This window comes from Myxocyprinus asiaticus, chromosome 24, assembly GCF_019703515.2.
Source record: "Myxocyprinus asiaticus isolate MX2 ecotype Aquarium Trade chromosome 24, UBuf_Myxa_2, whole genome shotgun sequence".
NCBI classification, from domain to species: domain Eukaryota; kingdom Metazoa; phylum Chordata; class Actinopteri; order Cypriniformes; family Catostomidae; genus Myxocyprinus; species Myxocyprinus asiaticus.
The window spans coordinates 13,383,628-13,409,896 of record NC_059367.1 but is presented as its reverse complement, the minus strand read 5'-3'; the positions used below and the strand labels follow the sequence as shown (position 1 = coordinate 13,409,896).

Here is a 26,269-nt window from a genome sequence, read left to right as displayed (position 1 = left end):
ACATTAGAACAATAAACACTCAATTATTTCTATTCTAACAAAAAGAAAACTCAGAACAAGGTAAGAATGTAAGTTTACAACTTGTTTCCTTTGTAAGGATGTCCTTACAGATCTTCCGTACAGCTAAAACTTTTTTTGGTTGTTTTACTAACACTGACGTGCCTGTGCTCTGCGCTACTTCTATGGCTCAATGATGAAGTAAAACAGGAAGTTCAGCACTTGTTCCGCAAAGCACCGAAGTCTAATGAAGATGAATAAAGAAAAGCTCACAATATATCAAATTTTGAATTGAACTGAATCACAGTACACTAAATCACAACATTAGCGTATCATCCAGATATCAATATATACTGTATCATGTTTCCATAGCACTACAGTCTGAACAGAAAACAAAAATCTGAAGTATGTCCTGTACAGTACATATTCATCTCGATACTGGCTTGTATTTCACTGAGAAAATGACTTATTCACAGTTAAAACTCGGTCTGTAGCCCTGCTGATGTGCTGCCCTCACCTCTCTTGGGTCATATCACAGGAATGCACTGGCTTACCATGTCACACACTCAACTCTAGGCATGTGTTATGAATGAGATGGTTCTCCTCTTACTGTAACCCACACAAATGCACTGATGCTTACACTACAAAGGAGAAATTGGTTCCCTCATAATACTGGTACAGTCTTAAAATAACCGCATTACGTTTCGTAACGCATTACAAAACAATATTTGTTTCTCTCAAATGAAAATTTAAACACCAACAGTATATTGTATTTTTCATTCGTGTTCTATTAATAGTCTAAATACATCCTTGCATATCTACTTTTCTATTCTTCTTTCATTGCATATTGTTTTAAAACCGAAATGCACATGCGCGAGAATCTGAACAAACACAGAGACACGGCGTAAAGATCAAAGACTTCCATCTAGCGCATTTTCACATAGAAAAAATATTGAAAAAACAGAGCAGATGGTCACAGAAACATGTTTGGTGTAAACAGCCCCATAGTTTGCATTGTTTTTGTCTTTTCTAACTGGTAAAAACCAAGATTTGTTAGCACTTAATTCAGAAGAATATTAGGTGTCATACGTCAATAATATGATGGATAGTTTATAAAATAAAAGTGGAAAATAAGAGTTTAAAAGTAATAAATACATGCTGTAAATGTGGGGTGAGGAGTGAAATGTCCAACAACATCAGTTCTAATACTTCAAAATAAACCCACAACCAGTTTTCTTATCTCCTTTCAAATTACTGATTTAAGTCAAACTTCTTTAATAAACAACCTACATAGAGGTATTTAGTAAAAATATGGCCCATACTTTATACTCTATCAGAGTAAATCCATAAGATACAGCTCTTTCATTACTTGGTATATTTAAGAAATTACCAGCCCATTGACTTAACACAGTGTCCTCTGTATTTTGCCTTGACTACTGTATTTGGAATAAGGGAAGGAAAAATACTCAGCTTCCACCCTCTCTGGCTTCTCTCTCTTCTCTTCTCGTCTTCAATTTGTTAGTGCTCACATTTCATTCCTCCCCATTTCCCTCTATCAAACAAGCACTATGTGAAGGTCTCCATCTGTTCCCCGCACAACATTCACTGCCTGCTTTAGCAAACACACACAAGTGCACACACCAACACATACTTTATAGGCCCAAAAACAAAGCTCTGTGTACTTTTGAGGGTAATTACCTTAAAGTGTTTTTGCTCTCGATATACAAACACGCTGTAATTAATTCAAACATGACACAAACACAGAAAACAGTGGAACAATGAAAACCAAAGCTAATTCAGCATAATTAACAAAACCTGTGTAACAGGATACAATGAAGAGCTGGTTCAGAAAAGGATCTTTTTTATGCAAAATTCAAAACAAATCTATAGCATTGAAAAAAACTAAAAATCCACATAATAGATTTACTGAATAATGGATTTACTGTAGGAATGATTAACACAAAAAATTCTGCTCATGTTTCATAAATTCTGCCCTATTTTTGTCCAACATGATTACACAGGAACTCGATATCTTGCTACCAAATGTTCCGGTTCCCTGACATCACTCCCATTCTGCTAAGTTGCTGATGAGCGGCATCTCAAAACATAAATTTTTGCATCAGTTTAAATGCGTTTACGTTTTCCTGTGGCGCTTCTCAGCCTAGAGACATGAGATCTGGTTCCATGGAAACCAGTAAGTAATTGCATACACATAATCAATGATAAACGTGATTGACAGACTATATTTTCCCTCTGAGATTACATTTTTACTTCTCAGACAGTTAGGTTTAGGTTTGGGGTTTGGGGTAGGGTGTATGGTTAATAAAATATGTCTTCCTGTTGACTCTATTGCATCATTTACAACTAAAAACAACTTTCTTTTTGTGCCAGTCAGTTTATTTCACCCAGAAACTGGAGCTTACATGTGCCCCTATGTTCAGTGGTGGCAACATTTTGCATGGCCTGAAAACTAGGAAGATAAGCACCTCCTCAATCTCATTAAAAATTAGGAAATATTTCTGCTGCACTCATAAATGTCACAATATTTAAAAACACTGAGCTGCAGTGTAGTAGTGCTGACCTCAAACTAAGTACACTTTACCTCAATTTCACATGCAAGGTCTTTCAACAAAGTAATAGGGGTTAGTAGACTTCTGAGCTTAATCCCTAATTATTGTTTTGCTGGAATTGGATGGAAATTCACGGCTCTTCAGACGTCAAAAAGAGCTGTAAGTATGACATTCCACAAAGGACTACATTAAACAGTCTTTTCTAGATAATCGTAATGACTTCCAGCTATTTTAATGACGGGTGGGCTCTTTCCAGACATAAACTGCTGATATTATCAAAACAAGCAAGCAGAAAGTATTCACAAACTTCTCTGGGAATTCCTTCTGGAAAATTTATGGTACACTGAGTAACTTTTATTATATAACATTCACAGTGACCCCAAAAAAGTATTTATTCATTCTAGATCCAATCTACCTGATCAATGTCTAGAGAAATCTAGATACATTTTTTGAAACTATGCATCCCTTCACATTTTACATACTTTATGTCAGCCAGGCAATACATATAATATATAAGAATAATCATATATTAAATAAAATATAAGATAATCAATGTGGTTTGCTCTGAAATCACATAACAGTACAGGGATTTATCTTCTCCTCCCACCAGCTACATGAACAACTATAGACACACCAATCCACTCAATGCTGGTTTACCCAAAGGATTCAAAATGTCTCCACACAAAAGGCTGTCCCTTTAAAATCAAAGGGACAATTAACTGTAATCATTGCTATGCTATCTGTGCCATCAGATGTCAAACTGGCTTGCTCTACTGTTGTGGACAAAAGTAAGAACAGAAGCTCAGCACAATCCCCACACAATTTAAGCCACTTTAGTTGAGGCTGGCAGTCCCCCAACTTACTTCTGTTTTAGTACTAAACCAACCTCTTTGAATTAGCACAGACAGCAGTCACACCAACAGGGAAGTTTGATTGAAATTAAATCTATAAATGCTAATATTAAGAACCTGAAAAGACAACTGAATCCTTTTTAATGCTGGCTCTCTAATGCCATTCAATGTAAGCGGGATGTCCTCAGAATTTCCATAATAGTTTTCACAGCAAACTTTGGGTACAGTCGGTTGGCTTTCTATACAGTATATATATATATATATATATATATATATATATATATATATATATATATATATATATATATATATATATACAGTATGTCTTTGATTTAAGAGTGTTAAACCCATTTTGTTGTGTTTTCCATAGTTAATCAAGTCAATAGATGGTCAAATATCAATGCTTGCCATGCTTTAAAAACAGATCTTGTAAAACTGAAATTTTAAAGGTTAAGCATATAATTATTGCGCCACTAGCATAACCAAACAGAATTGTAAAAATAACTGTTTTCATGCAAATTTCCCAAACACTCCCCTGTCTGCCATTGGTTGTGAAATCAGACAGTCCCACCCTTGAACTCATGTTTTAAAAGCACCACAAAACCACAGTGTTTACACAGTACAAATGGCTTACTTATAGTTGTCTCAACATTATAACTGTACTGTAGCACACAAATGAATTGGTACGTGACCGTCTGTCCTCATGAGCACTTTTTAGTAGCATGTGGTCTATTAGAGCTCAAGAGAGGAATGAAAGAGCACAGAAAATATGGAATCTGACAATGGGCCATTTAGAAAGTGGAACCTGAGGACTTGAGACCCAATGGAAAGAGAACGTGCAGAGACCCAATGCAGCCTCTGATAATCATAACAGGCTGTTCCCAAACCACTGACAGTTTTCACATGTTTTTTGTTTTGTTTTTTGTCAATCATGAAACAGAACATAAATATGCTCAAAACAGACAGATAAGGAGATGTGCAGATAAAATAGCACACAGGAATATTTCATGTGTGTAAATCAAATCGAGCTCTGTCAAAAGTGTTTTTTGAAAAAAAAAAATTGTTTTGGTGAAGTAAATATTGCAGAACAAATTAAGTACTCTCTACATTGAATAAGTTAGTTTAAGTGTGAACTTGAAAATATTACGTAAAATCTACATTCAATGTAAAAAATGAATGCTCTAGCTTATAAGTAAATATATTTTACAACTGTTACCTTTACATTGCGTCATCATGTATCAATCCTAAACAGGGTTGGGGAGTAACGGAATACATGTAATTGGAAAACGTATTTAAAATACAAAATATAAGTAACTGTATTCCACTACAGTTGGATATAATTAGAATAAAGTTACATTCAAAAAGTATTTTAATTACTGAAGAGATTACTTTGCATTTTATTGCCATTTGTTTTAATATTTAGTCCTTTCAGATGGAAAACATTCATTCATATAAATGATGCGATCCAAAGTGCATTTGAACAGCGGTGAAACACTTTCTTATGATGTGTTACATTCATACGAGCAGACAGAGAAGTAAGTTTGAAGTAAGTTTGGAGCAGAAGAAATAGAAATAAACCTTGTGTCAGCTTTACACTAAGCTATAATGCTATTTCTAGCCATTTTACATGCACGTGTTACCAGGCACAATCAAATTATTTTTATCAAGAACATAATGTCTTATTTCTAGTAATATTAGATATTACTAATATTAGATATTAGGGCAAAAATATATTCTTGATAATAATTTTTGTATTGTTTTCCTGTAAAAATATCTAAAAATCCTTAAAACAAGGACAATTTGATTGATCTTGTTTTAGAAACAACACTGCATAAGATATTTATGTTTTTCAGAGAATGTATTTTTAACACGTGTATTTTGTCTTACTGTACTGGCAGAGTTTTTATAGTCAACACAAGTGAAAAAATCTACCAGTGCTGAAGAAGTAATCCAAAGTATTTAGTTAGTAGAGTAATCTAATGAAATACATTACAAATTACATTTTACAGCTTGTACTCTGTAATCTGTAGTGGAATACATTTCAAAAGTAACCCTCTCAACCCTGATCCTAAAGCAGAAAACCTTGTCATATTTCTTAGCTAATTTGAATACATTTCATTGGTAAATAATAAGTAAATTTTACTTTACTTTTCGAAGCTGGTGTTCCAAGCAAAAACGTTTTAAATAATAATTAAGTAAATCTTACTAGTCATATTTTTTTCAGTGTGTTGACAGAAATATCAAGCTGAGATTTAAGAGGGAATTGTGTGAAAGATTAAAAAAGAAAATAAATCAAGCAGTTAATAAGAGCTATATATTGTTTTCATTTTTAATTAGCTCTCACAGCAATATTTTGCAAGAGCAAATATCTGCAGCACTATTTTTCCCATATATTTTTTCCATAGGTCTTTAAAAAAAAAAAAGAAGACATTTCTGCACCACAAGCACACCAAATGAAATTGCAAAAATTACGACTGTTTTCAAACAGGTTTCCTGAACATTCCCCCTGTCTGCCATTGGACGGCCAAACAAATATACTTGCCCCAAACTCACGCCATTGGTCAGGATACTCAAACCAATAAAGCAATGGTTTAATAGTGCCACAGAGCCACAGCGTTTACACTTTAAGGTGAAATAAACCTATAATTGGCCTACTTACGGTATACTGTAGTTGTCTCTGCATATTAAGTTGAGAAATGAGAAAGTATTTAAACATCAAAAGAATTACACACCTCACCTTCAAGTAAGTGTAAACATTCCCAAGTGGCAGTAGTATCAATGACAGGATATGAGGTGGTGAACGTTACTTAATGATTGGTGTGTATAACATGCTCTGTGAATCACTATCATGCATTACAACCTGCCCTTTTTTCTTGCTACTCTATAGCCTTCAAACACAAAAACAACAAAAATATGCACCAAAGCAATAGTGTGTGAATCATCAATATATTATATTACAAAGTGCTCAGGGTCACAGCGACTGCTCAAATAATACTTCATGCAGGGCATTCAAATAAACTCACAAAACCACCTAATAATCTAGCCTCTACAAACATTCATCACCCAGATTTCTAAAGTAAGTGCACACAAGACGAGACAAGATAGACAAGAGTGACGTATCTGCCTGTGGCAACACTCAAATATGCTGCAATCTAGCAATAGACTCCAGGAAATATCAGCCTGTAAGTTGACACATAACATGTCCATGGACTTAACATCAAAATCCTATATGAATGTATAAGGGAAAGTGCATATTTTAGGTTCTGTGTCTGTTCACCAAATTTCTTCAGCCTAAAATCGGTCTGTGCTTACTGAAATTCGAACCACTGCCCCCATTGGCCGAAATTGGAGTGTTGTTAAACAAATGGGCATGTGTTAGCTAAATGTTAGTAAATGATGTAATACAGTCAACAGGTATGCATATTTTATTAAATATACGCCCTAACCCATACCCCAACCCTAAACCTACCAACCTCTGAATCGTGCTCATCAATGATTATTTGAATGCAATTATTTCCTGGTTTCCGTGAGACCAGTGCCTGTGTCTCTAAGGCTGCTCAAGCAATACGCTATCAGCTGCACCACAGGAAAACAAATCTGAATTGATGCAAAAACGTCCGATGGGAGACAACATTTGTCAGTAAGATTTCAGGGTGTCAGAACATTTTGTAGCAACATATCAATTTCCTGTGTTATCATGATGCGTTTTTCACCATTTTAACAAGCTTTTTACCTTCACTTGTTCATTTTAAATGGTGCGACAAATTAATTTCAGAAGTCCACATATTCTGGTAACGCTTTACAACAATATTGTATGATAACAACAGTTAACGCAATAGTTAACATGAACTAACAATGAACTACTTTTCCAGCATTAATTAATCTGGGTTAATGTTAATTTCTACATATAAAAACACATTTAATATTAAAAGTGGTATATGTTATTAGTTAATGAATTATGAACTAACAATTAACAACAGCATATTTATAAATTAACATTAACCAAGATTAAAAAAATGCTGTAAAAATATTGTTCATTGTTAGTTCATGATACCTAATGCATTAACTAATGTTACATATAGAACCTTAAGTGTTACAGATATTCCATGTAGTCTCTCAATTAATATGAAGTCATAAAAGATGCATGCATAACTATGAAAATACGAGCAAAATGCTGTTGAATGTGGTTTTAGGTGGAGCATACAGTAGCATGACACACCGAAGGACATTTCAACTTCTCAAGTCGTAATGTTTCTTTGTATAGTGCTTTTCACAACACACAATGTTTCAAAGCAGCTTTACAGGAAATTATGCTTTAACAGTAAAATAATCTGCAATATTAGTAATGTCTTAGAGTCATAAAACGGTTTGATAAAAACGTGATTGTAAATTGTGCCTAAAAACAAAGTAAACAATATTTGTATTTAGACCCCCAGTGAGCAATCTAAAGGCAACTCAAGTTTCATTTTACTGTTACACATCATGTATATTAACTATAGACTCTCTCTTCTGTTAACAAAATGATCCTTATAATTCCATTGTGACAAGCAACACTAGGAACCACTATGTAAATGTCTCCAACTGTGAAACTTTAACAAATCAGTGACACGGACAGTCAATGAAAAACCTAGAAAAGAATTCTAGGGGAGAGGGAGAGAAGGTAAATAAAAGGCACATGCCTGAGGAACAGTGGAATGCAGGGAGGAGGTAACCTAAAGGTTTTTGGAAAGAGAGTGGGGTTTTAAAATTTAGAGGAAGCAGGGAGTTGCACAAGATGTTAAAAAGAGATATAGACAGACAAACTGTTCGCTTTAGAGGGGAAAAGAAAACAGCAAGCACATGGTTAGGAGTAAGGGCAGTGTTGGCAGACAGAGGAAGGTTTTCAAAAGTTCTCCTTTACCCTTCTGTGTTCTTAATTGAACTGGTAGAGCGTGACCGGGGCTTCATAATAATACTCATTCTGGACGTTGATTCCCTCTGCAAGCAGCTACAGCTAATCCCAGATGTGTGCGTCTGTGGTCAGTCCTCACGTGTGTCCCCCAGCGCAAACATTACTTGGCTGAGATGCCCTGCCTCTGTTTGCTGTACTGACAGGAGTCCCTGGAATCTCAGACTGAGTGGACGGGCGTTAAAGTGTTTCTGTCTCTCAGCAACCGGCTGCTTTAGTGTAAGACAATCTGTCTCTCCACTCTGTCTCCAGTTTCTCTCTCTCTCCATCTCGAACCTCCCACCCTCTGTGCTTTCCTTCCCTCCCTTCCTTCCTGGCGGGCTGCAGGGTTTGTTGCTCTTGTAGTAATGACGTTGTCGGGGGTAGGGCACTCCTTGTGTTTGAGATAACTGAATGGAAAGGGCAACTTTACACCTCAACATAAAAAGTAGCCCAGAAAGTGAACAACAGCATTAAATGGGAGTAAAAACTGCCTTTGGCAAGTAAATAAAACAGAGTCACTTACCAGCCTGTAACTTCATTAGGAACTGCAACCTAATACATGGTTTAAATCGAATTGAAAGAATGATAATGTGACCCTACTCTAATGTAAGTGATGTGAGCAATACAAAGCAAACATATGCACAACTCGTGTGGCTTTCACCTCAGTGAAAAATGTACCATCAAAAGTTTATCTAGGATGCATAAAGTCATTTTTTCCCACCAGAACTCAATGTGGCAACACACAGGAGGATTATTTCTCACATTAGGAAGACCCTATCTTCACGTTTTTATGTCATGTGCAGTTTTACCAAGAAACGGAGACTGGCTCATCTTGTATATGATGCTGCAAATGACGAATGACCTGTGTGCAGGGTTGGGAGGGTTACTTTTGAAATACATGCTGTAAAATGTAATTTGTAACGTATTTTGTAAGATTACTCAAGATGTATTCTAAATCCTTTGGATTACTTTTTCAGCACTGGTAGATTTTTTCACTTGTTTTGACTATAAAAACTCTGCCAGTACAGTAAGACAAAATACACATGTTAAAAATACATTCTCTGAAAAACCTAAATATTTTATGCAGAGTTGTTTCTAAAACAAGATAAATCAAATTGATCTAGTTTTAAGGATTTTTAGATATTTTTACAGGAAAATAATTGCCCTAATATCAAAGGTCTTACTAGAAAAAAAGAAATTATGATCCAACGTGAATTTCCTTGATAAAAAAAAATATGATCATGCCAGGTAACGTGCATGTAAAATGGCTAGAAATAGCATTGTAGCTTAGCGTAAAGCTGACAATTTACACAAGGTTTATTTCTATTTCTTCTGCTCCAAACTTACTTCAAACTTACTTCTCTGTCTGCTCGTATGAATGTAACACATCATAAGAAAGTGTTTCACTGCTGTTCAAATGCACTTTGGATCGCATCATTTATATGTATAAATGTTTTCCATCTGAAAGGACTAAATATTAAATGAAACAAATGACAATAAAATGCAAAGTAATCTCTTCAGTAATCAAAATACTTTTTGAATGTAACTGTATTCTAAATACCAATTTAAATTGTAAATGTAGTGGAATACAGTTACTTATATTTTGTATTTTAAATACATATTCCCGTTACATGTATTCCGTTACTCCCCAACCCTGCCTGTGTGGTTTGTCTCCACACTAATACACAAGGACAAAATAGCGAAATAGTCCCATTTTTATAATAATAAAGCCAAACTTTAGCTAAATATTTATGGCCAGTAAAATCTCTCAATTCACTATTGCCATGTGTGGCAAAAAGTTAAAGGAATGTTCCGAATTCATTATAAGTTAAGCTCAGTTAACAGCATTTGTGGCATAATGCTGATTTCTACAAAAACTAATTTCAGCTCACCCCATATTTATAAAAAATAAAAAAAAAGAAGAAGAAGAAAATTGGCATTACAGTAAGGCACTTAAAACGGAAGTAAATGGGGCCAGTCCTTAAAGGGATAGTTCACCCAAAAATGAAAACTTACTCATACTCATGGAGTCACAGATGTGTATGACTTTCTTTCTTCTGCTGAACACAAACAAAGATTTTTACAAAAATATCTCAGCTCTGTAGGTCCATACAATACAAGTGAATGGCAGCATAAAAGTAATCAAAAAGACTCCAATGTGGGGATGTAATGGCTTCAAGGTTTCACAATATACCTCGGTTTAAAAATGGACGGTTATCATAGCATTGAAATATTCTCATTGATGGTACTGGATGAATATAAAGACAAAAATATTTTTTCAGAACTTTTTATTTTTTAATTAAGATGGAATCTGCGACATTTACAGCATCATATAAACTTGGCGAGATAAAAAAATCTTTTAATTGCGCCTTCCTTATGTTACATTCGACTGTCACTCAATTTTAAAGGTGACATGCAGGTGTCACGAATGCAGCGCATCAAGAGCACATCAGAAGTGCGGCACGAGCGGAGCGCAGCATGAGTGTAGTACGAGCACATCATACAGACATGTCCGAGCCTGAACCTTTATTTCTGCCGCCAAAGCAGTGTTGATGGTTACCCAGTCTGTAAAGTTTGTCGCAAAGAAGGAACGGTTCAGACAGGAAACGCTTCAAACCGTGAGCACCATCCCACGGAATTTGCGGAGATGATGTAAGTGGAAATACAGTATACAGAATAATAAATTATCGCCGCTGTTTCATAAAAACACCAGATTCAATGTAGTTTTACATGATATATTATGACTAGGTAGGCTAAAGTTATGTTTATGCTTTCTGTCACATTCACAAATGCAGCAAACTGTTTTAAGCACTCGTTCAACATTACAATGTGCCAGCTGTTTGTTAATTTGCTTGAGTGCAGTGCAACAGTAGGCCAATGTGTTTGATACTACCAATAATATGTTTTACTTGTAAAATCTAGTACTAAATACGGTTTACAAAGTGCATGGCTTTTGGTGTGCAGGAAATTGACATTGACGATATGCATGCAGGAAATTGACAGTGAAACTATGGCAGAAAATAGACAGTATTGGACAAAATGCCAATAAATAAACTGGAAATGAATAATATATTTTCAGTAGGTATTGTTTAGAATTAAACTAAATCACAAATGCAATAAATTACTGAATGCATACAAATGCATACCTGAAGTGTTAACCTAAGCAATAATCATTAAAAAATGTACAATTCAATTTCATAAATTATAAAATAACAATAACAAAATATGTTGTGACTACTGTACATTTTTCAAAAAAACAAAAAAACAAAAAACCAAAATATATATATATATATATATACACTATATTGCCAAAAGTATTCGCTCACCCATCCAAATAATTGAATTCAGGTGTTCCAATCACTTCCATGGCCACAGGTGTATAAAATGAAGCACCTAGGCATGCAGACTGCTTCTACAAACATTTGTGAAAGAATGGGCCGCTCTCAGGAGCTCAGTGAATTCCAGCATGGTACTGTGATAGGATGCCACCTGTGCAACAAGTCCAGTCATGAAATTTCCTCGCTACTAAATATTCCACAGTCAACTGTCAGTGGTATTATAACAAAGTGGAAGCGATTGGGAATGACAGCAACTCAGCCACGAAGTGGTAGGCCACGTAAAATGACAGAGCGGGGTCAGCGGATGCTGAGGCGTATAGTGCGCAGAGGTCGCCAACTTTCTGCAGAGTCAATCGCTACAGACCTCCAAAGTTAACGTGGCCTTCAGATTAGCTCAAGAACAGTGCGTAGAGAGCTTCATGGAATGGGTTTCCATGGCCGAGCAGCTGCATCCAAGCCATACATCACCAAGTGCAATGCAAAGTGTCGGATGCAGTGGTGTAAAGCACGCCGCCACTGGACTCTAGAGCAGTGGAGACGCGTTCTCTGGAGTGACGAATCATGCTTCTCCATCTGGCAATCTGATGGACGAGTCTGGGCTTGGCGGTTGCCAGGAGAATGGTACTTGTCTGACTGCATTGTGCCAACTGTGAAGTTTGGTGGAGGGGGATTATGGTGTGGGGTTGTTTTTCAGGAGCTGGGCTTGGCCCCTTAGTTCCAGTGAAAGGAACTCTGAATGCTTCAGCATACCAAGAGATTTTGGACAATTCCATGCTCCCAACTTTGTGGGAACAGTTTGGGGATGGCCCCTTCCTGTTCCAACATGACTGCGCACCAGTGCACAAAGCAAGGTCCATAAAGACATGGATGAGCGAGTTTGGTGTGGAAGAACTTGACTGGCCTGCACAGAGTCCTGACCTCAACCCAGTAGAGCACCTTTGGGATGAATTAGAGCGAAGACTGCGAGCCAGGCCTTCTCGTCCAACATCAGTGTCTGACCTCACAAATGCGCTTCTGGAAGAATGGTCAAAAATTCCCATAAATACACTCCTAAACCCTGTGGAAAGCCTTCCCAGAAGAGTTGAAGCTGTTATAGCTGCAAAGGGTGGGCCGACGTCATATTAAACCCTATGGATTAAGAATGGGATGTCACTTAAATTCATATGCGTCTAGAGGCAGATGAGCGAATACTTTTGGCAATATAGTGTATATATATAATTTTGTTTTTAAAGTTTTTATTGTTTTATCTGTTTGTGATTTTTTTTCTTCCTTTTTTTTACCTTGTCGGATTAAGAGTGTCCTGATGTTCAAGATCAAAAGTTTAAGGATTAACGCTGAAGAAATCCAAACTAAAGTTCAACAATTGGTTATAACTGAAATATATTTATCTCTGTGTTTATCAGACATATTTCATAACCAAATATTAAACTGCTAATAATACCGTGGTAATTTTTGTGATGGTTATTATACCATGAAAATGTCATACCGTTACACCCCTGCTCCAGTGGTTATATCAAGATTTACAGAAGTGATATTATACAGTAGGTGTGGGTGAGAAACAGATCAATATTCAAGTCCTTTTTTACTATAAATCTCCATTTTCACTTTCACATTCTTCTTTTGTTTTTGGCAATTTGCATTCTTTGTGCATATCGCCACCTACTGGTGTTACAACCCTAGACTTCCTCTCTCTGTCCTACAGTGGCAGTGTGGGACAGTTTCTGGTTGGCTGGGGGAAGTAATTGTTTAATTGATTAGTTTGGGGTTGTGGTATATAAGTAACACTCTTTTGTTCAGTCTCTGCTCTCTCTTTGGGGTAGGATCACCTCTCCAGTGGAGTCATTGGTACAACTCTCTGCTTGATACTCACCTGCAACCATCAGCTCCATATGATGCTTGTTTTGTTTAAACCCCTAGATAAATTCTGATATTCTTTGTTTATTTAAACTAATTTATAATAAATAAAAAGATTTAATTGCATTTTGTGTCTGACTCCCCTTTATGTTGCAGTCTTTAACGAGCCAGACGTAACACTGGGCAGGGAGGAGAATTTATAGTAAAAAGGACTTTGTCATACACATCGGTGATTACATGAGGGTGACTAAATTATGAGAGAATTTGCATTTTGGGGTGAACTATCCCTTTAAACACTAAAATACAAACTGTTTAAAAAGATATAAACATTATACGAGTTAACATGATTTTAATATGATAAAATGGCTTACTGATCTTATCTGTGTAAAGTTATATCCAATATTAAAATGTAGTTGCCATGACAACAAAACTCTGTAATCCCAGTATTGGATATAACTTTACACAAATAAGGTTAGTAAGTGATTTTATCAAATTGAAATCATGTTAACTGGTATAATGTTTAAATAATGTAGCTATACTTCTGAAATAGTATGTATAGTGTTTATTATATACTGGCCCACATCTATTGGTTACATTTTCCAAGTCCCTTACTGTAACCACTTCCTTTTTTCTTTTTCTTTTTAAAAAAGAGGGATGAGTATAAATTATTTTTTGTAGTTATCACCATTATGCCAGAAATGCTGTTAACCAAGCTTAACTTGTATTGAACCCTGAACATTTTATTTTATTTTTTTCCATTTTGTCTGAGATTTAAACTGGGAGGGACAGATGAAAGTGAAAACTGTCAGGAAAAAAGCAGGATGTGATCACAAGTGATGTTTGTACTCCCTAAATATTGTGGAAAGGAGTTGACCAGTAGTATATATGAATTCAGTCATGCTGAGTCAAGAAAGCATTTAGTGTGAAATTGCACATCCTGTAAAGACAGTAACCGTACCACTTAAGCCAAATAGTCATTTGTGATAGGCTTATTAAGAGCCCTTTGACATGCAGCATGTACTGTAAATGTACTTTAACTGTGTTCTGGGAGCTTAAAAAAAAGGACCAAAATGTGACAATACACCTGGACAACAAAACACTTCAGGTCTCCTTTCTGCAAAATGTCATTTACTTTATAGCTCAGAAATACAGACAAGCAGGGCTCTTCATACGTCACTCTAATACAACATCAAAGAGTGCAAAAGTACTAGTACTGTATGTAATGTACCACTTTTCAATTAGAGAACTCTTAAACAAGGATAGTCTAAAATAAATGGCTGAACTTGACTGTTATTCTAGAGCAAGTCTCCTGCTGAGACTAACGCCTCCCCCGTTTCCCCATCGTGAGGGTCCTCAGAGGTTTTCTAGTGATGCCTGGCTGTTATTACAATAGTCAACAGCAACTGCATCAACCAATGACAGGGAAGCATTTCAGTACTCTGAAACAGATAGTATCACTTGCAGTTCTGCTCATCTCAGTAAACATCTAAATAACAGGTTTGATGTATCTGAGCTTGATTTTATCATCAGTGAGGTTTTCAGATGTCTATGATCACAAGATAACACAATATCAACTATGATTTTAAATCACATAATATCAACTAAACTTTAACAGCTGATTCTTGCACATCATTGCCCCCCTGTGTTCACAACAGACAAAAGCAGATTTTATTCAACGGCTTTATTAACTTAATGCATTGTATTGTAGGCTGTATAATGGTATTATCGGCTATTTTAACAACTAAGTGTAAACAGTAAAACAATTATGAAATGCAAAACAATTCACACAACAGCAAAAATGGAAAATGTAACATGCAAAAATATCAAAAGATTGCTCTGACCAACAGAAATGGGAATGTATAAACTTACAACAATTAAAATGCATGACAACTTACTCCCATTATCAATGTAACAACTTGCCCCAACCTCTTGCTTTAATGTATGCCAGTAAGGTTTTATTGTGTTCACTTGTTTACCCAATATCTTTTACTAAAATTATAAAACTGTAATTTTAGTTTGGAGGACAGGATTCACAAAGAAAAATCTTAATTTAAGACAATTTTGACCTAGGTGCTTGAATCCAACATAAGTAGTTAACCACTGCTAGAAAAATATTTATGCATTCGACATTTAACCAAACAACCTTAGTTGTATAGACAACTATCGCTGTGATTTCCCCTATTAGTAGTGTTTGAGTGAACTTTGTTGAAAGATTAAAAAAAATGTAATCTCTGTACATATATTGTAAACAATGTGTGTGTGTATATATATATATAAATCTTTACATCTCTTAATATAATGTACAAGTTGCCCATATATATACCTGCGTGACTTGAACCAGCAATTCCTTTTCTTGCCTTTAATTGAGCTCATATCAAGCTGGCGGCCGTTCCAATAAATGTGCCAAGAAAGAGAGAAAGAGGAGGTGGAGAGTCGCCTGGAGATTCGCTAGCCATCATCTCCTGAGGCATACTGTACTGTCCTGAGACAGACTGACTGACCTCAAATAAGAGATCTTCAGCTTTGAGAGGAGGAAAATGTCTACGTCACTCTACTCTGACCTCACTCTATAATCCAATAACCTCTGTCTGGCCCTCTCGCATTCTGCACTGTTTTTTTAACCTACCTTGTCTGTAACACAAGCTTCTGTGCTGTTCAACTGCATATCACTGCAAAGCAACCATGCTTTGAAAGCCACAGTAACCTTTGGCTTGCTCACTGGGGGCCTGAAGACAAATAATTTTTAAAGCATGATTTTCTATCTTGTTTTCATTTAAACTGCTCAGTGAAGGCATCACTGACATTCCTGCATCATTTTCTGTTAAAGCATAATTTTCGGTAAACCTGCTTTGAAATTGTGTGTTGTGAAAAGCGCTATACAAATACAAAATTACTTGACTTCAAACATGTTCATACTGAGCCCCTATAATGTAACAAATTTCACTTTTTGTTGCACAATCACATTCTGAACTTTCTTAATTGAGAGCAATTAAGTATATATATATTTATACATACAACAGTTAGTTCCGGCCCTCGAATCTGATTGGACGAGAGACGTTCCATGAGGACTGATGGTCTCACACCATCAGCACACGGACGCTTCACTCCACTTGTGTTCGTGCCATTCAAAACTAAAGTATAAGAGCAGTGCAGATGTGTTTAGAGCCATCTGTCTCTTTACATTTAATTTTGTGACATTACATATTTTAGCCAGCAGGTGGAGGCAAAAGACCATTTTTGTGTGTAATATGAGCCAGTTGGTGACATGAAGTGAGTCAGCATCACTCAGTGTTTACATTCAACAGCACTCCGTGATCGCTCGTATTACTACTACACTACTAAAGCTGTGAAATAGCTTTAAACGGCTTTAAACTAACAACTTCAGCATTAAGGCTCATCACAGCTGAGAGACACAACAGACTGATTAATTATGTGTAGTGAATGGAGGTGAGCTGAGGGGACATTTTAAATCCGTTTCAGACCTGTGAATAAGTTCCTTGACATTACAAGCTTTATAAACTCTGCTACTCTCTGTCACTATTTTACACTAATAACAAAAGCCAGTGTAAGGACATGGATTATTCTGCAAAAAATAGAAAATATCTGCATTTCAAACACTGACATACATAATTTCATTAAAAACTGGACATCCATTTGGAGAATATAAAATATTCTCATTATTTATTATTAATATTCAATAATCAGGGTTCCTAACCTTTTGACCAATTAATTTCCAAGACTTTTCCACAATGTTTCCATGACTATTCCTGAGTTTAAAAAGTTATATTACTTAGATTGCCCTCACAAAGAGCAATTTCTATTCAATTAAATAATTTTGAGCTGAGCACTTAAACTTTAAAATAAAAAAAGGGTCACTTTTTTTTTCCATTACCATGACATTTCCAGGCCTGGAATTCCAAATTTAAAACAATCCCTGATATTTTCAAGTTATACATGACCATTGGATCCCTGAATAAATTAAAAAATTCTGTAATGATTTACTTTGTCTGGGTGTCTGTGTGTATATATACTGTACATTCACTGAGCACTTTATTAGGAACACCTGTACACCTTCTTATTCATACGATTATCTAATCAGCCAATCGTGTGGCAGCAGTGCAATGCAAAAAATCAAGCAGACACAGGTCAGGAGCTTCAGTTAATGTTTCCAACAACCATCAGAATGGGGAAAAAATGTGATCTCAGTGATTTCAACCTTGGCATGATTTTTGGTGCCAGACGGACTGGTCTGAGTATTTCTGTAACAGCTGATCTCCTGAGATTTTCATGCACAACAGTCTCTAGTGCCAAAAACAAAAAACATCCAGTGAGCAGCAGTTCTGCAGATGGAAACACCTTGTTGAGAGAGGTCAATGGAGAATGGCCAGACTGGTTCGAGCTGACAGAAAGGCTATAGTAACTCAAATAAACTCTCTGTACTATTGTAGAGAGCAGAATAGCATCTAGGAATGCACAACACGTCGAACCTTGAGGCGGATGGGCTACAACAGCCGAAGACCATGTCGGGCACTTTATTAGGACCATAGTGTTCCTAATAAAGTGCTCAGTGAGTGAATATACATATACTGTATATATATATATATACACATACATATACATACTGTATACATTCATTTACTAAACAACCTTTCATTCTATGGCCTTAAAATACCCCCTTGATAACAGATGGCATGCAGCTGGAAATATACTGTGCCATCTCCAGGAATAACCGCCATATCAAACTCCCATTTGCATACAACCAATTATTGGTATACAAATTATGATTTTATGATTATAATGATTTTAGAAAAAAAGCTATTTTAAAAGTGTTAAATATATTAAATGCGATAAATGTACTAAACCTCACACTTACAGTTACTTGGATGAAATAAAATCATGCTGAGACAGACGCAACAGTGGCATTAGCGAGTTGCTACAGGCTGAACAGAACGCAGACGTGTTGGAACAGGTCTGCGCCACTATAGGCTACTGAAAATATGCCCCTTGGATAAGAATAACTTAAAGGTTTTTTTTTTTTTTTTTTTTTTTTTTTTGTGAATCTACTTCAAGTATGATCTTGAATGTGTCCTTTACCTTCTTTACCTGACCAGTCTAAGTCTGTGCTTGCTTTAAAAACTGTTGGTTTATGCCCCATTGTTTTAAGCACAAGCCTAAAATGGGCACACTCAAAATACAATGGCTGTAGTTCACTCCATTGTATTACAGACATAATTGTGGTCTCTTTTTAACGTACACACTTGAAAGTTTGTTGTTCAACAGTCAGAATTAATAAAAGTCATGAAGTAAACTGGTTAGAAAAGCTCAAATTCATTGTAAAGCTATTTTTTTCCATAACATATTTATATGAAATAATATATAACACTGAGCTGGTAAATCCATATAAATAAAATGGAGCTAAAGCCACAAGTCTGACAATGTTCTATTTCAAATTTGAGGATGATAACTTTAAAACTGAGTTTTATGAAACATTTTCCAAAACCATTGCTGTGGCCAAATATCTATACTTCCCTACTATATAGTATGCCAAAAACAGTATGCCAATGGAGTAATATGTCCGAATCCACAGTATTCATGAAGAAGTAAACGAGAAGTACCTACTATTTCCAGTGAGATTCTGAAGTGCAGATCGACTGGAAACTTTACGATCCCATAATCCCTCGGGAGCTGAGGTGATGTCACATTCAAAATGCTGGATTTAAAAGAACGGCAGTGAATCACGAGATGGATGGCTCTTTTCAACTGTAAGTGCTATATATACCAAGATAATTGATCCCTGTGCTTAAATGGTGCTAGTTTACCAAAACCTGAGTGGATAGTTTTTGCGGATGTTGTTCTTATGTCATATATTCGGGTCACGAGTGTCATATCCTCTCGATCTATTCCCACAAGATCCCCTTCCCCTGAGTACTAACCTCAACCTGGACTACACTTCCCAGAATCCCCCTCTTCCCGCCACTGACACTCACACCTGATCTTCATTCACTAATCAACTCCCTCTGTATATAAACTCTGCTCTCACCACACTTTTCTGCGAAGTCTTGCCAATTCACCTGTTGTCTTGCATTTCTGAGCATTATATTAATCTACTGCCTGCCTGTGTTGATTATTGCTCGTCCCTTGGATTATCCCTTCGTCTACTGTCTTTGATTTTTTTACTTTGTTTGGACTGCTTATCTGGTTTTGACCTTTGCCTGTTTTATTACGTTTGCTATTAAACTCTGCACATGGATCTTCACTCTGTGTCTGCCTCTGAATCGTTACAGAAGACTTCGGTCAGATCCAGCGGAGTTTTCCTCTCTTCAAGCTGTTTTCACGTTTCAAGCTGAACAGCTGGCAGAGGTGTTAAGTTATTTGCGCATCGCTTCCCCAACCAGATCTCCTACACCAGCCGCAAATCCAGCCCTCACACCATCGTTAACCACTCCCTCGGAAGTCTCTTCGCATCGGCCGAATCTCCGAGCCCCTCATCTCGCTCTCCTGGAGAGATTCAACGGCATGCCAGGTCAGTGTGATGGTTTTTTGCTACAATGTAGCATTTATATCGCTCAAGCTTCCTCCTGCTTCCTCACTGAGGAATCCAAGGTGGCCTTTATTACCTCCTTGCTCACCGGTTGAGCACTTGACTGGGCTACAGCAGTATGGAATCAGAATAGCGAGATACATTACTCTCTTGAAGCTTTCTTTTCCCAGTTCAAGAGTGTTTTCCAGAATCCAGTGGGTGGCGAAGACATGTGTGATCGCATCATTAGCTTTACACAAGGGAGTTCTACGGCAGCGGACTACGCACTCGCATTTCGTACTCTCGCAGCACAAACCGGATGGGCTGATGCACCACTCAAAACCATCTACCGCAATGGACTCTCGCATCAACTTCAGGTAGAGATGGCCAACCGAGATGAGAACCTCTCTCTTGACCAGTTTATTACTCTCTCCATCAAACTGGACAATTTGAAGCGGAGCCACACATCAGCTACCCTGTCTTTACCTCCTCAACTACCTGCCATAACTACGCCTAAATACGAGCCCATGCAGTTGGGTCGCACTTGTCTGTCAAGAGAGGAACGTCAAAGACGCATCCAAAACAAACTGTGTCTGTACTGCGGAGAACCCGGCCATTTTCTCTCCTCCTGTCCCTCACATTCCTCCCTAACCACTAATACTTCGGTGAGTACTGACGAGTCTTATTTGTTGGAAAATAGAAATTTACTAGTTGAGGTAAAACTGTTCCAGTCAGAATTCCATTTCTGTCAAAGCTCTTATCGACTCTGGGGCTGCAGGCAATTTTATAGACTCTGATCTCTGCAAACTGTTATCTCTGGATACTGCCCCTTGTGTGCCTACTCTCTCTGTTACAGCACTAGATGGTTGCCCTCTTCATGCTAACACAGAGCTTCACATCACTCAACCTGTCTCTGTGCAAGTGGGGGCTCTTCATCATGAAACACTACAACTACTCGTCACCAACACTCCTAAGAACCCTCTCATCCTTGGATACCCCTGGCTCGCTAAATACAACCTTCACACAGATCATACAGTGGGGAGCCTCTTGTTTTACCTCCTGCCTACAGTCGGTGCAACCCGATTCCCTCCAGACCACTCACATCAACCCCGCTGAGATCTTTGTGCAATCTACCATCCCGGCAGCCTACCAAGACTTCCTGTCCGTGTTTAGTAAGACCAAAGCTACTCAATTACCACCTCATTGCTCTACTGACTGTGCTATCGACATCCTTCCAGGCACTCAACCTCCCAAGAGCCGTATCTATCCCCTGTCTATCCCTGAGACACAAGCTATGAAGGATTATGTTGAAGAGGCACTACAGATGGGCTTCATTCAACCCTCCACGTCACCTGCAGCAGCTGGCTTCTTCTTTGAGGCAAAGAAAGATGGCGGACTCCGGCCCTGCATTGACTATAGAGGCTTAAATGCCATTACCGTTAAGTTTCCCTATCCTCTCCCACTTGTGCCTGCAGCACTCGAACAGCTAAGGGATGCCAAGATCTTTACCATCTAACTGGATTTGCATCATGCTTACAACCTTATTCGCATCAAGGAGGGGGATGAGTGGAAGACCGCCTTCATCACCCATTCAGGGCACTACGAATACCGGGTCATGCCATATGGTCTTATCAACTCGCCTTCCATCTTCCAATCCTTCATGAATGAGATCTTTCGCAACCTTTTGCACCGAAGCGTCGTGGTCTACATAGACGACTTCCTGGTTTTCTCACCTTCCCTTGAAGCTTATGTATTGCATGTATGCCAAGTTCTCCAACACCTCCGAGATAATCACCTCTTCGAAAAAGCTGAGAAGTGCGAGTTCCATTTCTCCACCACATCTTTTCTGGGTTACGTAATCAGTCCCAAGGGGGCCCACATGGACAGTCTCAAGGTTGATGCCATCAAGAACTGGACTCGACCAGGTTCAACCAAAGAACTCCAATGCTTCCTGGGCGTTGCTAAATTCTACCAGTGATTCATTCGCAACTTCAGCACCATAGCAGCCCCTCTCACCTCTCTCCTCAAAGGAAAACCTAAAACTCTTCAGTGGACTTCTCCGGCCATAAGGGCCTTCCAGGATCTTAAAGTAAGATTCACCACTGCACCTGTACTCCATCATCCTGATCCTTCCAAGCCTTTCATAGTGGAGGTAGCGCCTCTAACATTGGGATTGGAGTGATTCTCTCCCAACAACATGGTAACCCAGCCAAGATGTATCCCTGTGCTTTCTTCTCTTGCAAACTCAACTCGGCAGAACAGAACTATGACGTGGGGAAATGTGAGCTTCTGGCCATGAAGGATTCGCTTGAGGAATGGTGTTACTGGTTAGAGGGTTCCCAACACCCATTCACCATCCTCACAGATCATCACAACCTGGAGTATTTACGCTCCGCCAAGCGTCTCAACACAAGACAAGCTTGCTGGGCTCTGTTCTTCACCAGATTCAACTTCTCTGTGATGTATCGTCCTGGGTCCATGAACACTAAGGCTGATTCCCACTCAATCTCCTGAGTCCCCACTGACCATCCTGCCCGAATCTGTTATTCTGTTAATCTGCTACCCTGTTCAGTGGGACATCATAAAGGACATCGAGCAGGCCACTCTGACAGAACAACCCCCACCCGGTTGCCCTAGAGACTGTGTCTACATTCCTGCTAAGCTCTGTCCTCAAGTCATGCAGTGGGTCCATACTTCCTTGAGCTCTGGTCACCCTGGTGAGAACCGCACCATACAACTGGTTCAGAATAAATTTTGGTGGCCATCCCTGTCACGAGACGTAGCTCAGCTTGTCAAGGGGTGTTCTGTCTATGCCCAAACTAAATCTCCCAGATTTCTTCCAGCAGCACTCCTCCACCACTTACCCACCCCTCAATGTCCCTGGTCTCACATTGCCATAGACTTTCTCACTGATTTACCTGCATCTCAAAGGAACACAACCATCATGGTGGTGGTGGATAGATTCTCCAAAGCCTGTCATCTCATCCCTCTCCAGAAACTACCTTCCGCTCTAGAAACTGCTGAGACCATCTTCCATAAAGTGTTTCGGCTCTACGGTTTGCCAGATGATATCGTCTCTGACAGGGGACCTCAATTTACCTCCCGGATTTGGAAGGAGTTCTGCAAACTTCTGAATGTCAATGTTAGCCTGACTTCCAGTTATCATCCCCAGTCGAATGGCCAGACTGAACGCACCAACCAAGAAGTAGGTTGCTATCTCCGCACCTTCTGTCTCTCTAATCAATATGACTGGACCATGTTTAGAAAGAGAACTCAACTTGTGCGCTCAACAAATGAGTGTGTCAGCGCTTCATATCACATAATTTAGTGGAAAATATGAAAATGTACATGAACATCATTAAATAAGTATAAGTCCATTAAGTAAGAAATGTTGACATAAATTAAGAAATAAATCACATTTCTAATGTGAAACAGTGGCTAAATATCAATGCAGGAGTATTAGACCTTTCTAAATACGTATAATTTTTCACTATTAAATAAGAATTGCATGGTAATATGCAGTTAATGTAAACAAAACCAATCAAGAGGCTGTCTGCAATACTCGTGTGAAAAGGGGTTAATGGTAATGTGTGTGTGGTTTATTGGCATTAGCATAAGGCATGTATCTGATAGCGACTCTGTTGCCAAGCATTTGTGTTGACTGGCGCCATACACACTGCCCTACTCTCTCTCTCTCTCACACACACACACACACACACACACACACACACACACACACACACATACTCTCTCTCTTTCTCTCACACACACACACACACACACACACACACCTTTCTCTCAGTGTGTACCATACTGTAGTTATTGACTCACACCTGCTCTTTGCTGGATCGTGCAAATTGCAAAACAAGGGCATTTTTGGAATGTCTTATAAATAATACTATTGTAAACTAATATGAACCCTTTTTCAAATATGTTATGTAAGTGTCCATAATAACTGACATTTGCACAGCACAGGCCATGACTGTCACTCAATTCAGACTATTTATTGCCATTTTATCTAACCAAGCTGGAGATAAAAGAGGTTTATCAGAGGCGAGAAGCATTAAAAGATCTTTAAGGAAATCAATGGGCTCATTACCGCTGTATGTCAGCTGGTCGTCACGTCCTATTATTAACCAGTGGCTTAGACAGCGTCATATGCATTTATTTGTAGATTTCAATTAATATGAATACCCATTTCTGGTAACAAGCCCAAATGTGTTCATAACCCATTAGCATTCAGATGGTATGTGATCCAACCTTCTGGAATAACACATAAAAATAATCTGGATCGCTTGCTGCTAGGGAATATAAAAAAATGACAACAAATGAAACCTCACAGACTAAACCTTTCCTGAATTATAATCCAATCTTAAATCTAATTTACAACTTAGACATAAACAGCAACCTATTCTGATGGGTGCCACACATCACGTTAACAAGAACTGCAACATAAAAAACATCTGGATCTCTTACCACAAACGGCGCCCCAAGGAAATACAGTATTTAAAAAGGACAACAACTCAAACCTCACATGCTAAACCTCTTCTGAATTATAATCCAATCCTAAAACTAATTAAAAAAGCATACAACAGCCTTTTTTAATGGTCGCCACATATCCAAAACATAAAGCTTTACCATTTCCTCCTGGGCTTTATGTCAATGGGTTTGTTGATGGCATACGGCGAGCCGTTGATGCAGGCGCTACGGTAACGGGCGATCCTTTCCAGGGAACAAAGTTCTGAGTTTGCTGGTAAACTCATTGTTGAGCTACAATAAGGGCACTGAGAGCTACACTGGAACAAATGAGCGACCACAAGCCGAGCAAGCCTTCCTGGGTCAATTTGACCAGTTTTCAGTATTGTGAGGATAAATGAGAGCGAAGAGAGATTGCGAGAAGACTAGAGAGTGTGCAGAATGGGAGAGGAGGGGATGAAAGATGGAAAAAGAGAGAGAGAAGGTGGGTGATCAAGAAGCAGGTAGGTGCTGAAATCATTTAAGATATCAGTAAGCTGAATCACATCAACAAACATTAATGTAGTGGGACTAGAGTCTCAGTCTATAGTGTGTAACTGCATGTGTGTGTCTAAATGTGCACAATGCCACACACTTGTTTCGTGGAATTCTCCTGATCTTCCCCAATCAAACTTTTATGGACTCAATGCTGTTTCTAAAAAGCTTTTATGTCCTGACTCTGCATCTAATCAGACAGACGAGGGTTGACGCACATCAAGAACATCATTTCGCAAACAACACGATGCCACAGACACTACATTCCTATTTACAGCCAATTTAACCCACGGTACAGAAAAACAGCTTTGGTCTGTTTATACAGTCTTTGACGCGTACTACACCTAATGTCTTGTTATATGCTGTATTTATCCATTTATTAATGCACCCATCTGTGTTGCATGATGGTGATGTGGTCGAGAATCTGTTCAGGGTCAGCTTGCGCATTAAACTGTGCAACGCATTAGCGGTGCTAGCAAGGCAAGAATCACTATAACTATTGCTCATACTTAGGGTTAGGGGTTTGTGTTTTGGACATAAATAATGCCTCAAGTCATACAGCTTATTGAGGAGACGTGTGCTACAGTTTTCTAAGTGATCAGATAAAACAGGTGAAAAAAATCTCACATTTACATTGAATGAGCGACCTGAGCAATATCTAGGGACCAGAATATCATAGACATTTGTGGGTGGGCACAGTAAACAACCACCTAGAGCAACCATTTAGAACATCTAAGCAACCACATAGCAATGTGCTAAAAGACATTCAGAACACCTTAGCAATTGCATACCAACACCCTGGCAAACACCAAGAACAACCTAGCATTATGGACGTGTTTTGCACTTGCAAGCACAACATGCTTTCTTTTTTTACATATATATATTTATATAAGTCTAGTTTTAAGATATTGTATATGAAAGTGACACAAGAGAAAATGGAAAGTACTGTAGACAGGAAGGTGGTAGGAGAGAAAGGTATCTGGGACTGGGAATCAGAAAATGATTGACCTGTGATTGCAACTGCTCTAATGTGTCACTACCCAGTGCGCCACAGATCTAAATAATCCTTTGTATATTAAAATTTCAAAGATCAGTGCAACAATTTGGAGAACGAAATACATTAGATAATGTTGGCAGTGAATTTAGAAGAACACACTCACAAATACCAGATTACTTGGTGATATCACCTTTTAGCCATA

The 26,269-nt window shown here is 38.0% G+C and overlaps 1 protein-coding gene across 6 annotated transcripts in view; it reads right to left on the bottom strand.

The window, feature by feature from the left end:
• pde4d (phosphodiesterase 4D, cAMP-specific) overlaps positions 1–26,269 on the bottom strand; it is a 132,725-nt gene that overhangs the window by 33,132 nt on the left and 73,324 nt on the right. Inside the window, exon 1 of one of the 6 annotated variants that reach the window (XM_051652885.1) lies at positions 15,864–15,877. The exons of 3 other annotated variants lie outside the window; for them this stretch is intronic. Coding sequence is in view for 2 of the 3 variants with exons in the window: in XM_051652882.1 (XP_051508842.1) it covers positions 8,319–8,377 (59 nt within the window). In the remaining variant the exon portion in view is untranslated. Of the gene's footprint in view, positions 1–551; positions 610–8,318; positions 8,641–15,863; positions 15,878–26,269 lie in introns of those variants that run through there. 2 more of the 6 variants (XM_051652882.1, XM_051652883.1) reach the window with 2 other exon arrangements.